This window comes from Triturus cristatus, chromosome 7, assembly GCF_964204655.1.
Source record: "Triturus cristatus chromosome 7, aTriCri1.1, whole genome shotgun sequence".
In the NCBI taxonomy this organism is placed as follows: domain Eukaryota; kingdom Metazoa; phylum Chordata; class Amphibia; order Caudata; family Salamandridae; genus Triturus; species Triturus cristatus.
Window position 1 is genome coordinate 1,195,836,180 of NC_140590.1, and position 13,927 is coordinate 1,195,850,106.

At 44.9% G+C, this 13,927-nt stretch overlaps 1 protein-coding gene across 1 annotated transcript; it reads right to left on the reverse strand.

Moving 5' to 3' along the window:
* Positions 1 to 719: 719 nt before the first annotated feature.
* LOC146811585 (taste receptor type 2 member 9-like) lies at positions 720 to 1,637 on the reverse strand. The gene has a single exon (XM_085615074.1). It carries the CDS (start codon positions 1,635 to 1,637, stop codon positions 720 to 722), a length of 918 nt encoding a protein of 305 aa, XP_085471200.1.
* Between the last annotated feature and the right edge of the window lie 12,290 nt (positions 1,638 to 13,927).

Genomic DNA, 13,927 nt, shown 5'->3' on the forward strand with positions numbered 1-13,927 from the left:
TCTAATTTTAATAAACTCTCTTGGCCTCATTTTAGTTGGTTATAGATGCATAGCCATCAATAGTTCAATAGTTCAGCAGGTCCAGAGGCACCAGTGCCCAAGTGTGTAGAAGGCTAGTATGCACCCCAATGAGCAACTTTTTCTTACCACCAAAGTGGGGGCCAGGACTCCCAATTTTCATTGGTGCATTAGGGTCCACGACACAACTGCTACTCCAGTGCTTAACAACAAACGTTCTACCACCCTCACTCCTGAAAAAAGAAAACAAAACCTTGTTTCCTGCCACTCTGCCCAAAGACTCTCGTAATAATCTCTGACTTCCTGACCAAATATTAGAACAATATACCCATCATCCTTCCACACAAACCCACCACCCTCAGCAATACCCTCCTTTGTCCTTCAGGAAAAAGAAATATCTGGTATCCTCCCACCCTTTGGTCTTTCCTTCCCTCTAGGACCCTGAGTGCTCCCTCTTAGAGAGCTAGGAGGTGGTGCTGGCATTGTGGCTGTGACTGGCCACTGTTGTCTGGGAGAGAAGCCATTTTAGTTTTTCTAATGAAGAGAAGAAAACTCTGCCAACATTCTGAGGCTGAAGAATTAGAGAAACAAGTAGAAAACGACGTTATCGCTTTAGTTTATTAAACTGTTATGTATCTTCTCCTTGGTGACAAGGATATCTGCAGATCGCAAATATGTACGTTACTGTTTTCAGAAGCAACTCAGTTCTTGGAGGTGCAGCGAAGACATTCTGAGGAGCGCCTCAGTTTGGTGTTCCCCATGATTAACAAAATGGATGACAAGGTAACAACGAAAAGGATCACCATAAGGCAGATTGTGAACTCCATGGTTCCCATCTGAAAGATATTCTGACGCATCAGAATGACCATCAGATAGAAGAACACGTAGATGAAGAGTTGGGACACCACAATTTTGGCGGCCTTGAAGTGAACTTCCAGCCGAGCCTTGCTAGAACATGACAAGTTCTGCTCCATTTTTCGCTTGTGTCTGTAGAGGGATTTGATGATCAGTGCAGAAGAGGTCACTCCAAGGACAAATGGGAAGCAAAAGCCCAGGATGGTGGAAATAACCATGTAGCAAACAGCCCCGTATGCTACATCTCCCCCAGAAGTGCAGTTTGCTGTGATATTACTTCTAAAGTCTTGATTGTATTTGTCATCTTTAAATATATAGGGGGCAGGGGCATTGATTACAAGGGATATCAATGCTCCCCCAGCCATCAGGTACCAGACTACTACTGGCAACCTCATCTTGAGCCTGCTGAGGAGGGGGTGCTTGAAGTCGACAATCCTCAGGCAATAGAAAACAGATAGACAGGTTGAGAACCAAAAGCGGGTAGCTGTTAAAAACATTGAGAGACCAGACAAAGCAGAGACAAGGTTGAATTGGACATGAAAACCACTGTAGAGGAACAGGATGAAATTAAGCAGGCATATTGTACTGTGGAATACAATTTCCACAAAGGCCAGCATGATGAGGATGATGTCCACAGAGTTAATGTTCCTGCTATTCTTCCAGTCTAGAAGATTCACAACCACCATAAATGTGTTGATGGCGATGCCGACCACTGTTTCAGCCGCGATGATGGCCAAGCAAACGACATGCCAGGGGCTCACCATGGTCTTCCCTCAATGGAACAGCAACCGGTCTTGCTCAGGAACTTTGTCTGTAATGTTCCTGCTGCCAGAATGCAAGTTCTGAAATTCAGATCCGAGCGCTCACTTGGGGCTCATGGCTATGCTGTGAGTCTAATGTGCATTGAATCATGCAGAAACTGCAATACATTTCTATCCAGCCTGCTTATATTTTAAGAATGCAAATGTTAAAAGTGCCTCACACATCCTTAGAGCAGATCACAAATTTGTTTGAAAAAGCTTTCAATATGCAAATTCAACAATCTATTTTTGATGTGCAGGTGAAGGCACAGTCCTGGCGCTAATTCATGGCTCTGCTTAGGACTTGGAAAACCTGATTACTCTTAGCACACCAGTGCTGTAGTCTAATGACAACTGCCTGTTCCTGCTCAAGATCTGTATTATACATTGTGCCCCGAAGGCGCAACGGGCGTGTGTGCCCGATTTGATCACTCTGGGGCACAATGGTATTACAGAAGGTGCCGCAGATGCTTGTGCATCCCCTTCTGCAATAAATACAGATAGCACTGGAGTACGTGTTGTGCCAGCACTATGATGGGAGGGGGTTCCCTCATTTGAATGGGGGCATGGCCCCATGCAAATGAGGACATTTCTTTGCCATTGCTCTCGTGCCTTATAACAGACATGGGCACGGCGGCAAACATGCCTTTAAGAGGTGCACTGAAAGATGCCCTCTGGGGGAGGGGAAATGGCGTCCCCTAGACCCCTCAGACATCCCCCTGTAAGCGGGAGCAGTCACTCACTGTACCACCTGCAAGGGGATCTCTAATCCCCCTTAAAAATCCAGGTGGTTTGCCATCTGCACTGTGAAACATGGAGCAGCTTTTAAACAGCTGCTCTGCATTTCACCTGAATGTGCTGCCCCCAGGGCAGCACAAGTTTGTGGCTGCACTGAGGGCAGCACATTCAATCACATACGGCGCACTTTCCTTGTTTGTGCAGGGTGCACCTTTTGAAAGGTTCACCCATGGCGCATGCAAGGTAAGTGCGTGGTATTCGTACTACAGCTCCTGGTGTTGTGGTGACTAGTCAAAGTTTACATAAGGTCAGTGGTGCTAGAACAATTTTCAGAGTGAGGGTGCTGCAATTAATATTACATAACTAATTTTTCAGACACATCAGTCAGCCTCACCATCCCAGGTGAGACTTGACTTCGGTCTTACAAATAAAAAAATAGGGAGAATGTATACCACAATAAAGCTTTGGTATCGATTGAAACAGAATACAGATAGCTCCCTTCTCAACAAGGCCATCTAGACAGAATTTGAAAAGGACAAAAAATCGTCATATAATCAATACCGTCATAAGGCTCTAACAACTACATGCACGGCCGAGTTATGGAACAAAAATCTGCCTTATGCGACCTTCAAGCAAGTAATCAATAAAACAGCAAAATTCCATTCCTTGCTAATTGATAAAAATGTCTTCAGCTTGAGATCGCATGCCTGGATAGTGATTAAAATCTATAAGACCCTTGAATCGTCACCTTACTTAAACATTACATTTTCAATCTAACTAAAAAGACAACTGATGGCCATACGCTTCGGGAAATTTCCGTTGATTGCGGACCAGCCAAACTGGGTCCACAAAGGGCCAACAACATGCCGCTCTGCGGTAGCAATTAAGAGGATTACATTCACATAAATTGCACATGGCCAAAACTTTACACAGCATGAGTCACTTTATTAAGAAAAGCAGTAAACATCAGAGGAATTAGGACATGCAGAGCGGCCATAATAACAGGACTAGATCCGTCAGACCCTCATATGAACTGTAAACTGATTACATTTCTCAACCTTCATGATCAGGCTTTGAAAACTGAAACTCTAATTCGACAGTAGAATGTGAAAACTATGACTTATTATGAATTTTACTGCACAGGATATGTAAGCAGAAAAATTCACTCAAACTAATGATCAGGTTTGAAAATTGAAGTCTTAACTGAGCTAAAGAATGAGGAAATTGTATGATTTGGCTAGAATTTTATTGAATAGGTTACGAATTTTACTAGAGGCACATTATCGTCATTACTCATAACAACTGAGAATGCAAATCCTGTAACGTTTTAAAAAACATGTAAACATTTTACTGCTTTTATCTATCTAAACAATGTTAAGGTTTTAATTAAGTAAACAATAAACATTTATTATTATTATTATTATAACTATTGTCATAGCGATTGTGAAAGTTCCAAGCGTCAAATAAAAACAACTGGTGTACCAAATGCATCATGCCTATTCAGCAAGATTATAGTAAGGGTATAGTATGTAGCCGGTGTTGTATTTTGGAAAACTGCTGTGGTTATGCACTGTCATTACAGGCAATATATTTTCTGCTGAAATGGCCACTAAATTTGCGTAGACGTGCAATTTACTAGTAAAATATATTGTACACAAATGATAATGTACAGAAATCAGGTTTCAGCGAATATTTATCATTTGCGCATCACCAAGTAAGGTGTCTTGATCTTAATAAAATCTTTGCTTAAGAATTACCAAAAATGTGCATCATTTCTTTTTTCCTAATTGCTAATGTATTTTGAAATATGTGTATTGTTCATTTACAGATATTTAAATGTTGTGTGTTGGAAAAAACTGAGATCCTATGGCTTTTGTTTTCACTTCATTTACCCCAGCACGTTTGTCACCTAGGTCACTTTCAGAAAGTCCCTTCACTTTGCAGTCAGAGAAATATAAGTAAATACCAGTTTGTGAATAAGCATCAATTTGACCTTGTCTTTGAACGCACAGAATATACAACAAGATTAACACAAAATCTAAAGGCATGTTTATTACTCATTCACATTCTGAACTCCAATATGGTTATATTTGCGGGTACCGCAGCACCCCTGTAGTGAAGATTACTATCTCCCTATGTGCAATGCTAAGTTAGCACAACCGCGTTAGATGTTAGAAAGCCATCTTGTCGCTTTTGCTGCTTTTGCACGCGACACTCTTGTTGCATGTTATTAATTGAGAAATGCTTACTCGACTTTGCTTCACATGAGAACTGTCTGTTGTTTAACATCCTTAACAGTGAGCAGCGACCTTGGTCTGTACATTGGGTAAAGAAACAGTCTGGGTCACTAGACGGTGCATGTTGTTGGGTACAGGTTGATCGTCCCACTATTTTAGCCATAACATGCACGCAGCTGCAGATACCTGAAAGACGAGTGTTTTTAATATTACAGTGCAGCATGTTTTAGATTCATTCAGAAGAAGAGCGTTCCCAGGAGAGAGCCTAGCTGATCCTGTGATGTGATTCCACTAAGCTGAGCTATATGGTATGGGGTTCCCCATTCAAGCCTAGAGACCTTCTATTAGTCTAATAATAATACTATTAGTTACTAGCGAAAGGAAGGTGGCTGATTTCCACTGTCATTTTATTATGATTGCTCCTTTCATTTTCTATGGTATTGTAACAATGCTGATGGTTCTGATCTTAACCATTTGTCTGCTTATGTTAGCCAAAGTACTGCATCTTAGGACACGAGGTTTATAAAATAAACACTTTAAACTTTACCGTGTCTTTGTTTATTCTGTTGTGGACTGATATGAGAATAATTACGAACAGGTATTTCTGATTCCCACCATTCCTGAGAATATTCTAAGTCGCTTGTTCTGGGTTGTCTATACATTGGGGCCGCCGAGCTAAACCTCGGATAACGAATGGGACACTAAGCTAGTCGGATAAGGGGTTCTGGGTTCTGAGGGGAGTTTTTGGTACACCACACTTCTCTGAGGTCCTGGGTTCCTACGCATAGTTCTGTGCATAAGCAGAATCCCTGCAACATGGCGCACCTAACGTTTGGTCTATTGATTTGAAACGCCTTAGTAGTGATTGTATTAGTCCACAACGCCCTCACTCTGGTTTCCGGTTGACGGGAGTGACGGCTTAACCTACCTAGGTTTCGACTAAAGGTTCCTTCAAGCTTGATCATTAAAAAGGTTATTTTTTACTGAACCCCAGTGCTACTGTGGATATCGTTGTTACTCTTTAGTGTGTCCTTATGGCGGTCGACATTGCCGCATATAGTCGAGCCCCTCTGCGCCGTCATTTGACGACGTATGGGGTGCCAGATGACGGGATGGCTGTTATTTTTGTGGTGAGCGCTGATGCGTTGTACCCGTATGAGTTGTTCTACTCATGGGTGACTTTTCCGGCGGTGGATGCAGACGATGATACGTTTCATACCTTTACTCCCACGCAGCTACCTCTAGTCTATACCCCATATAGGACACAAGAAATTCCTGTTTCTGCCTGGCAGCATACTATTTGGTTTAATGGCGCCCTTCCCCATGCGGTGGCACCGACTAGAATGGGCCCGTTGTCTATTGCAGGGGCCACATGGCCGGTGCTGGCCGGTTTTACGCCTCATCCCCGCTATATGACGGTGGGGGTGGCTGAATTGCGGGTGCTACACACAGCCCTGATTACGGTCCATAGGGCTTTAGTGCAGTACGTGTCACGTAACGTGCAGGCGGGGGCACCTGCTGTTGCGGGACATACAACTGATCACCACGCGGTGGTTATTAGTCCTGTTATGGTTAATTCGGTAGTGGGCAAGCGCCCCCAGAGTAAGGATGAATTTCCTTACTGGCTTGCTGAGAAATTTGACAAACTGGAAGCGGTTTTTCCGCACACCACTCCTGTGGAGAAACACAGGATTCTCACCATTACTTTGCCGAAGGACCTAGTCCCGGATATAGTCGATTGTGATAACTGGCGCAAGTCTTTGCTGCGACCTATTCGAAGTGCTATGGCACTCCATCTATGTCTGTACTACCCTCCGTCATCAAGAAAGTTCAAGACAATCACGGTGCGGAGGCGGCTATTGAATTAGGAATGAGGCTTGTCGACAGCTTCAATGTGGTATGTTCCATGGTGATAAGCAACCTCAAAGGAGATGCCATGCAGTTCCAAGTAGCAAATATGCTGGAGCTCGTGGATGTGCTCGACAGGCCCAGGGAATCCGCAAAAATCATTGCTAAAACCTACAGAACTGTGGGACGTAGTGCCTTAGGTGTGAAACCTGCAGTGATCATTCCTGATATAGTACAGCAAACTAAGGTGAGCTCGTCTACAAAAGACGAAAAACCCAATTTCCCGAAACAAAGTTGGAGAAGTAAGAAACAGGGGAAACAGCAACAGAAACAGGGTTCTCGTTCTGCCTCACCCGTCCAGTCGTCTAGTGACCGCACATATGATCTGCGCGATCATTCTCGTATTAAGTCACCTGATAGATTTCAGGTTTCTGAACAACGCTCTCCTCGTTCTTCACAGGAAACATCGGCTTCACAATCCGGTGGCGGAGACCGTGGGAAAGGAAGGGGTGCCCAAGGTCGGGAGCAACCCCGTCAGACTGACGGCATAGGCAAGCAGGACGAGTCTGCACGTCAAAGGCCCCCGTTTCAGAAAAAGAAAGTTGCTGCACTAACAGCGAGGAATGCCTCAGATAGTACGGACGCAGCTTCGGAACATGACATGGGCACTAATGCTGCTCGACAGCGCGGCAGAAGTTACAGTAGTGCAACAAGCACTGCGTCCATATCTGGCGGCGACAGCAACTGATACATTTGTGACTGTTGAAACTGCTGATACTCGCGTGGCTCCCCCTGATATACTGTATAATATAGTCCTTTTAATTGAGGGTGACATACAACGCACAATTCAAGGGATTTTTTGGGATAATCTGACCTCCTCCTATGATATTCTTTTGGCGGAGGCTGATTGGCCCCCGGCTTTTGTTTTAGACGCTCCCAGAGGGGAGGAGATGATCCTCCCGTCCATTGCGCACACAGTGCCGAAGGACCAGTCTAAGAAGTTGGCTGGGGAGTGGGCGCAGGTGCTCGCACCTGCGTTGTATCGTAATCAGGTTGGCTGGGATAAATTTTCTCCCAACCATGATATTCCGTTGCGGTCCACCCCCCAGCCGCAACCCCAATATCCCATGCGTCGCGAAGCAAGACCTCACGTCACGTTTATCCTTGAACAATTGGAATATCAAGGAGTAATTGAAACATGTGTGTCACCAATGAATAACTCTTCATTCACTGTGACGAAGCCTGACGGGTCGTACCGCCTAGTTTTGGATTACTGGCACTTAAACTCGCACTGCCGGACGTGCGCGGTACAGAATACCCACAGTTCTGCTCTCGTCGATAGTCTCGTGAGAAAACGGTTTAAAACCACACTTGACATTTCCAATGGCTTTTACAGCCATAACCTGTCCTCTCTCAGTAGTGAGTGGACGGCGTTTTCCTCGGGTGGCAAACAAAAACAGTTCAAAAGGCTACCAATGGGCTATAAAAACAGCCCTGGTGTCTTTGCCGCTCGCGTGGTCTCTCTCTTGGAGATGGTAGACCCGGAAGCGTACTCGTATGTCGATGACATCTATCTGACGGACGACTAATTGATCCCACACCTTGCTCGCGTGGATAACATAATTACTATGTTTGCAGACTTCGGTTACAAGTTCAACCTTGCGAAGTCCCACATTGCCGAGTATACAGTGTTGTTCTTGGGGTACGAACTCAACAATGAAGGTCGAGGGTTGGCTCTGCACTTCCTTGAGAAATGCGCATGCCTTCGTGCTCCTACAACGCTGAAGAAATTACAATCCCTGCTGGGCTTTCTGAATTTCGGTCGTACCTACATTCCTGACTAGTCCCAGCGTATCAAGCCGCTTTATGCCTTGGTACAACCTACTTTTTCCAAATCTTGTTGGCTGCCGGAGCATTCAGCTACATTGCAGTCTTTGCAAGCTGATCTTCTTGCTTCTAAATACTTACAGACGCGTGATAACCACACTAACCTGGTCATTAGAATTGTACCTGGCGCAGTGGGGTTCACGTACTTAACGTTCAATGAGGGCGACACCGTCCCCATTGCTTACAAATCTCACCTGTACACTTCAGCTGAGCTGCGGTTTCCGCTGTCGAGAAAGTACTGACAGCAGTTCAGATGGTGATCCTGATAGAACGAGCACTATCACAAGGGAAACGCATGTTGGTGGTAACACCATATCCTGCCCTTGAGGCAGTGACAAAAGCTAGTGTACCCAATTCTAAAGCTTTGCATCCAAGGTGGATACAATGGGCAACTTCCTTGACTTCGCCTGACGTTACATATATCTTTGACGCAGCATTACAGACTCAGGAGTTCTTGCAGTATGAATTCGTTCATCCAGCTCCTCTGACTTTGCGCCCACTCGAGGATTACCATTGTGTCATTTACACTGACGGTTCTGCGCAACCCGCAACTGGGTCAAAGCATGCCTATTCAGCGGCCTGCGCAATTGTAGTCGGTACTTTCGTGAATGGTGAATTCCAGTCTGATGTCGTGCATACGCAGTCATTGGGTGATTGTACCGCGCAGTTAGCAGAGCTTCGTGCTCTGGTGCTTGCACTGGAGTTTGCTGATCCTCGAGTCACTACTCTTATAGTGAGTGACTCGTTTTATTGTGTTCAAGCTTACAACGACAATCTACATTTTTGGTCTCAAAATGACTATCGTGATTCCAAAGGTAGCACAATTAAGCATAAAACGCTTTGGGTTCAAGTGGCAGAATTTAAAGAACGTCTGCCTCTCGTGAATGTAATTCACACTCTTGGTCACCAACGTGTTGGCGTCCATGCTGTCGGAAACAGTCTGGCTGACGAGGCAGCAAAAACCGCAGTGGCGACATACTTAATAGCAGCAGTTACAAGATCACAAAGTAAGATCGATGATGACATCTTGGCAGCTATTGCTGCTACAGAGACGGGAAAGAACTTTCCGAAAGGTTTCCCTTCTCGCTACCATTATCGCTTAAGTCCTGATAACGTCCCGTTAGTGAGGATTAACGACGTTGGTGACAGATTGATTCCCAACGCAGACTGCAGACCATCTTTGATCTCAGCGGCCCACGAGGGCATGGCGTCCGAGCATGCCGGCGTTGCGGCTACTGTATCTCTATTACAGCAGCGTTACTGGTGGTTCGGCTTATACAAACAAGCGCGTGCCTATGTTCTTAATTGTGACATTTGCCAGCACATAAAGCCTTCATCTGCGGCGCGCCCACCACAAACGCAGTTGTATATATCTAATAAACCACTTGCTTGTGTTTATTTAGATCATTGCGGTCCTTTTACCTCTGATACTGCGTACAAGTACATCTTGGTTGCAGTGGATTCGTGCACGCGTTTTCTGTGGGTGTGGCCACAAAGGAGTGCTGATGCCCGTACTGTCATGACGGATTTGCGTGTCTTTGTTGGAAGTTTTGCATGTGGTACCTTTCATTCTGACCACGGCCCTGCGTTCGCCTCTAAGGCGTACAAAGAAGCCATGAGAAGTTTGGGGGTCCAAGTCAAATTTTCGTCTCCATACCGGCCTGAGGGCAATAGTGTTGTGGAGCGAATGAACCATGACTTAAAGCAATCTTAGACAGCCAGGGTTTTAGGTACTGGCCGGAACTGGCTAGCCCACTTGTATGACGTGCAACGTGCACTTAATAATCTCCCTAGAAGGTCTCTGGGTGGGCGGACCCCATACATGATGCTCTTTGGCATACAAATGTTTGTCCCGGACCTTGACGGTCTAGACATGGCGGCGGCGGCCGCGCCTTTTGACCTAGATGATCACTGTGCTGTATTGCAGAATCTTCAAGAAGCCAGAGACACTCTAGCGAAGGAACACGTACCCTCCACATCTGATGCTGCACTCCAGATTCCGGTAGTTGGCTGACTACCTCGAGTTGGTGACCTGGTCCGTGAGAAGGTGGAGAACAAGAAGGAGTTCGGCCCCTCTTATCGTGCACCAGTTCCGGTGCTTGGAGTACAGGGTACACGTACAGTCATTTTACCTCCACTTGCTGGTCGCAAGGATAACAGGTACATCTCTATTGACAATGTCAAGCTACAGCGAGTGGCCGATACTTCTTAGTATGACACCAGCAGTTTCTTGCCCTTCAATGCTACGAAATTCTGTTGTGGCCCCAGCTTCTAACACCTTGCCTAATGTTGCCGTCGAGATGCATACTGTTACTGGTCCTTTATTGCCACCGACGGCTGGTGGTCTGCCTGAAGATGCTGAGTATGCTTATCCTGCTGAATTCCCGGTGCCTCTTTTGCAATCCACCGCAGTTAACCAGTCACATTCTTCCTTTGACACTAATTCAATGACTTCCAATGCCCCATCAAAAGTTTCTATTTTTGTTGCCTGGTTCAAAAGACATTTTTTAATTCCGCCCTGGACTTATATTTGGCTGGTGCTCACATGTGTTTTTTTGTTTATGTCCATTGGCTTTGTGGTAGTGTTTTTTAGACTAGTCAATGGACACTATCCGAATGAAAGATCTACAATTGGATTAATTGATGGAACTTTGGCCCCCCGCTCCTCATCACATATTATGAAAAGGGACCAGACTTTTGTGAACATTACTGCCTGGCCTGTGCGTGATGGGATCGCTTGGGATGCTGTAAAATTTCAAATTCATGGCCCCACTGAAGTGATTAATGTGCCAAATGTCTTTCGTGTTTCTATGGGTGATGTAGTTAAGCAGAACATCCGATCAGATGATTGGGATGTACAAGCGATAGAAGCACTGTTTTCTGATTTGAAATATTATGCTGCATTTGATGCTGAAGATTTGTATTTAGATACTGCAAATTATGATGAGCAATTCTGCTACCAACATTATGGCACACATTTCCTACACAGAGCAAATACTTTTAGAAATTTTGTTAATTTTACTCAATGGGAACACTGTCCGGCCCCCGTGCCTGGCAGCTCCTCAACGTTAGTGAACAAATTCACATACTTTTTGGATTTTAGTGTGTCTAATCCAGCCTCCTTTTATTTTAAGGTTGCGGCTGAATCGGCTTCAAAGGTTAGACTAACACACACCAAATTATTATATTCCAAGTCCTTTATGGACGAATTGGCAATCGGAGGTTATGACCTATGGAAAGCTACTGTTGATCTTACATCGGTTTGGGGTTTTAAACAATGGCAGGTACAGGGAACCGAAGCTTTGCATCGTGCCTGCCTCATCCTGAACCACATTTTGTTTTTGAATTCATCTATTTTTCAGACCACCTGTTTTGGATTGGCTACATCTAAAAAATTGAATTCCCCCTCGACCCCGGATCTGGGTGCTTATCCTAATTGGGAAAATCATACAGATCTGTCCCTTGCTAAGTTGCAGTCCTATATTTCCAACACAACCTTTAATGTTTCTGCATTAAATCCTGAAGGGTGGTTGGTGTGGCAAACAGGCTCAGATTCCTGTCAACATTGGTTTCTGGATTTGATATCGGGGTATACACAAGTTAGAGCAGACCCCCGTTTAGAATCTTCACACACAGTAACTACCTACTCGGTAGGTAAGTTATGCCAGTCATGGCTGCAACATTCCACTTTAGCGTCTGTTAAACTTCACTTCTCACGTTTAAACGACAAAATAGATTTGAATGATTTTGTTAAGGGTCCTGCGACTGGCAGGTCCAAAAGATGGGTATATGCTATTTACAACGAAGTTTGGAAGCTGTCACAGATTGAGGCTGCATCCAGGTTACGCGCTATTGACCAAGCCAATATGGAGAAAGTATTGGCTGTGATAGATAATAGCATTAACACCTTGTCTTCCAGAATTTATACCTTAGATAATCTTGTTTCATCTGTAGTAGACATTGTGCAGGATGATTTGTCTGTATTGTATCATGGTCAAAATCAATTGCGTTCTATTATGCAGTTTGCATGGACATTGCAAATGTTAAAGGCTGGGAAAGTCCCTTGGGATTACATGAATACGTCATCTTTGTTCCTTCCTTTTAATTTAACTGCAAAACAACAGTTCATGTCCATGAAGGATGCTACTTATTCATTGTTGCACATTGAAAAGTTAGAACCTTTACCTTTTTCTGTTGCTGAATTAAACTCCGCTGTGTGGCTTATCCACGGGTTGATAACGTTACCCTTCCCCCTGTTTAAGTTCAGTTTGTGCATGAAACATTATGCCCTGGGCAGATATGAACAACTTGGTACTGCCTTCCTGCACGAGGTTTGGTCGCTCCCGTTCACATATAGATGCGTGAGAGACGGCAAGGAGGTTTACTTAAAAGGAGAAGAGTGCACTTCCACCCCAGATCACTCTGTAGTGTGTAGGCACATTTAATTGCATGGTGCATGTAATATACACGCTCCTAATTTAGCTTGCATCCTGAAAGGGATTCCGGTGCCAGTTAAAACACCGTCTTTTACGCTGCTTGCTAACGGTAGTTATTTGCTTTTAAATAATGAAGCTTGCTGTGGGATGTTAGTGGGAATTCCTTACATAGTGACTGTATCGCAACGGGTAGTTTGCTGTAATAACGTCCTTTTCCCACCCCCGCATGGACGGCTCGATGTATCCATCTGGCCTTCCATTCCAACCTTGAAAGCAGAGTTCAACAAGATGAGCAGAATAAGGGCTCTATTGTCTCAAAATGAAGTCGCGTTGACTTCATCCCAAGAAACATTTGTCCTTCACGTAGCTAACACACGCACGGAGGTGCAAGCGCTTTTGAATACTGATCTCCCACTGCATTTTGGGACACTGATTCAGACTATCTTTAATGCCTCGTCAACAAGTGGCCTGGCTCATTTGTTTAAAATTGTGGGCTCCGGCCTCGTGACCTCTTTTCAAACTATTTTTGGTGGGATCCCCGCATTTTTTCATTCTGTTTTTTCCAGCGTCTTTGGAGGTCTCCCTTTGCTTCTCGCCCTCGTAGCTGGCGTACTTTTATTGATCTGCGTACTACGCTATGGCTGCACAACATGCGTTACAAGACAGCATGCCCCGGCTGCTCCATCTTCGTAACCGGATGCTTGAATACTATGGCACCTTACCTCTGGCGACCTTAAGCATCGCCTATGGATTGTCCTTCTGGTTTCCCTTCTTTACTTGTGTGCAACCTGTCTTTCATTGCCTAGATTGTCCATTCCAATGATCTCTGGATTTGTGCCTGTCGAACTCGGTGTCTCCTGCCCCGGATTATGATTGGCTAATGAGCCCCTTAGTGGCTCATGAGTTGGACTGTTCTGGCGTCAGGATTATGGCCTGTGGAGCAGCACATGGAGTCCTGGGGAATTGGGACATCTGAACGGCTGCTGTTGACTTCTTAGCGAGAAGTTATCTTGAAGAACCCGCCTGTTGTCCTCGTATGGTGCTAGAGGCTCCAGTGATCGAGGAACACGTATGTTCCTTCCCCTCGCTGAACTGGATGGCAGATACT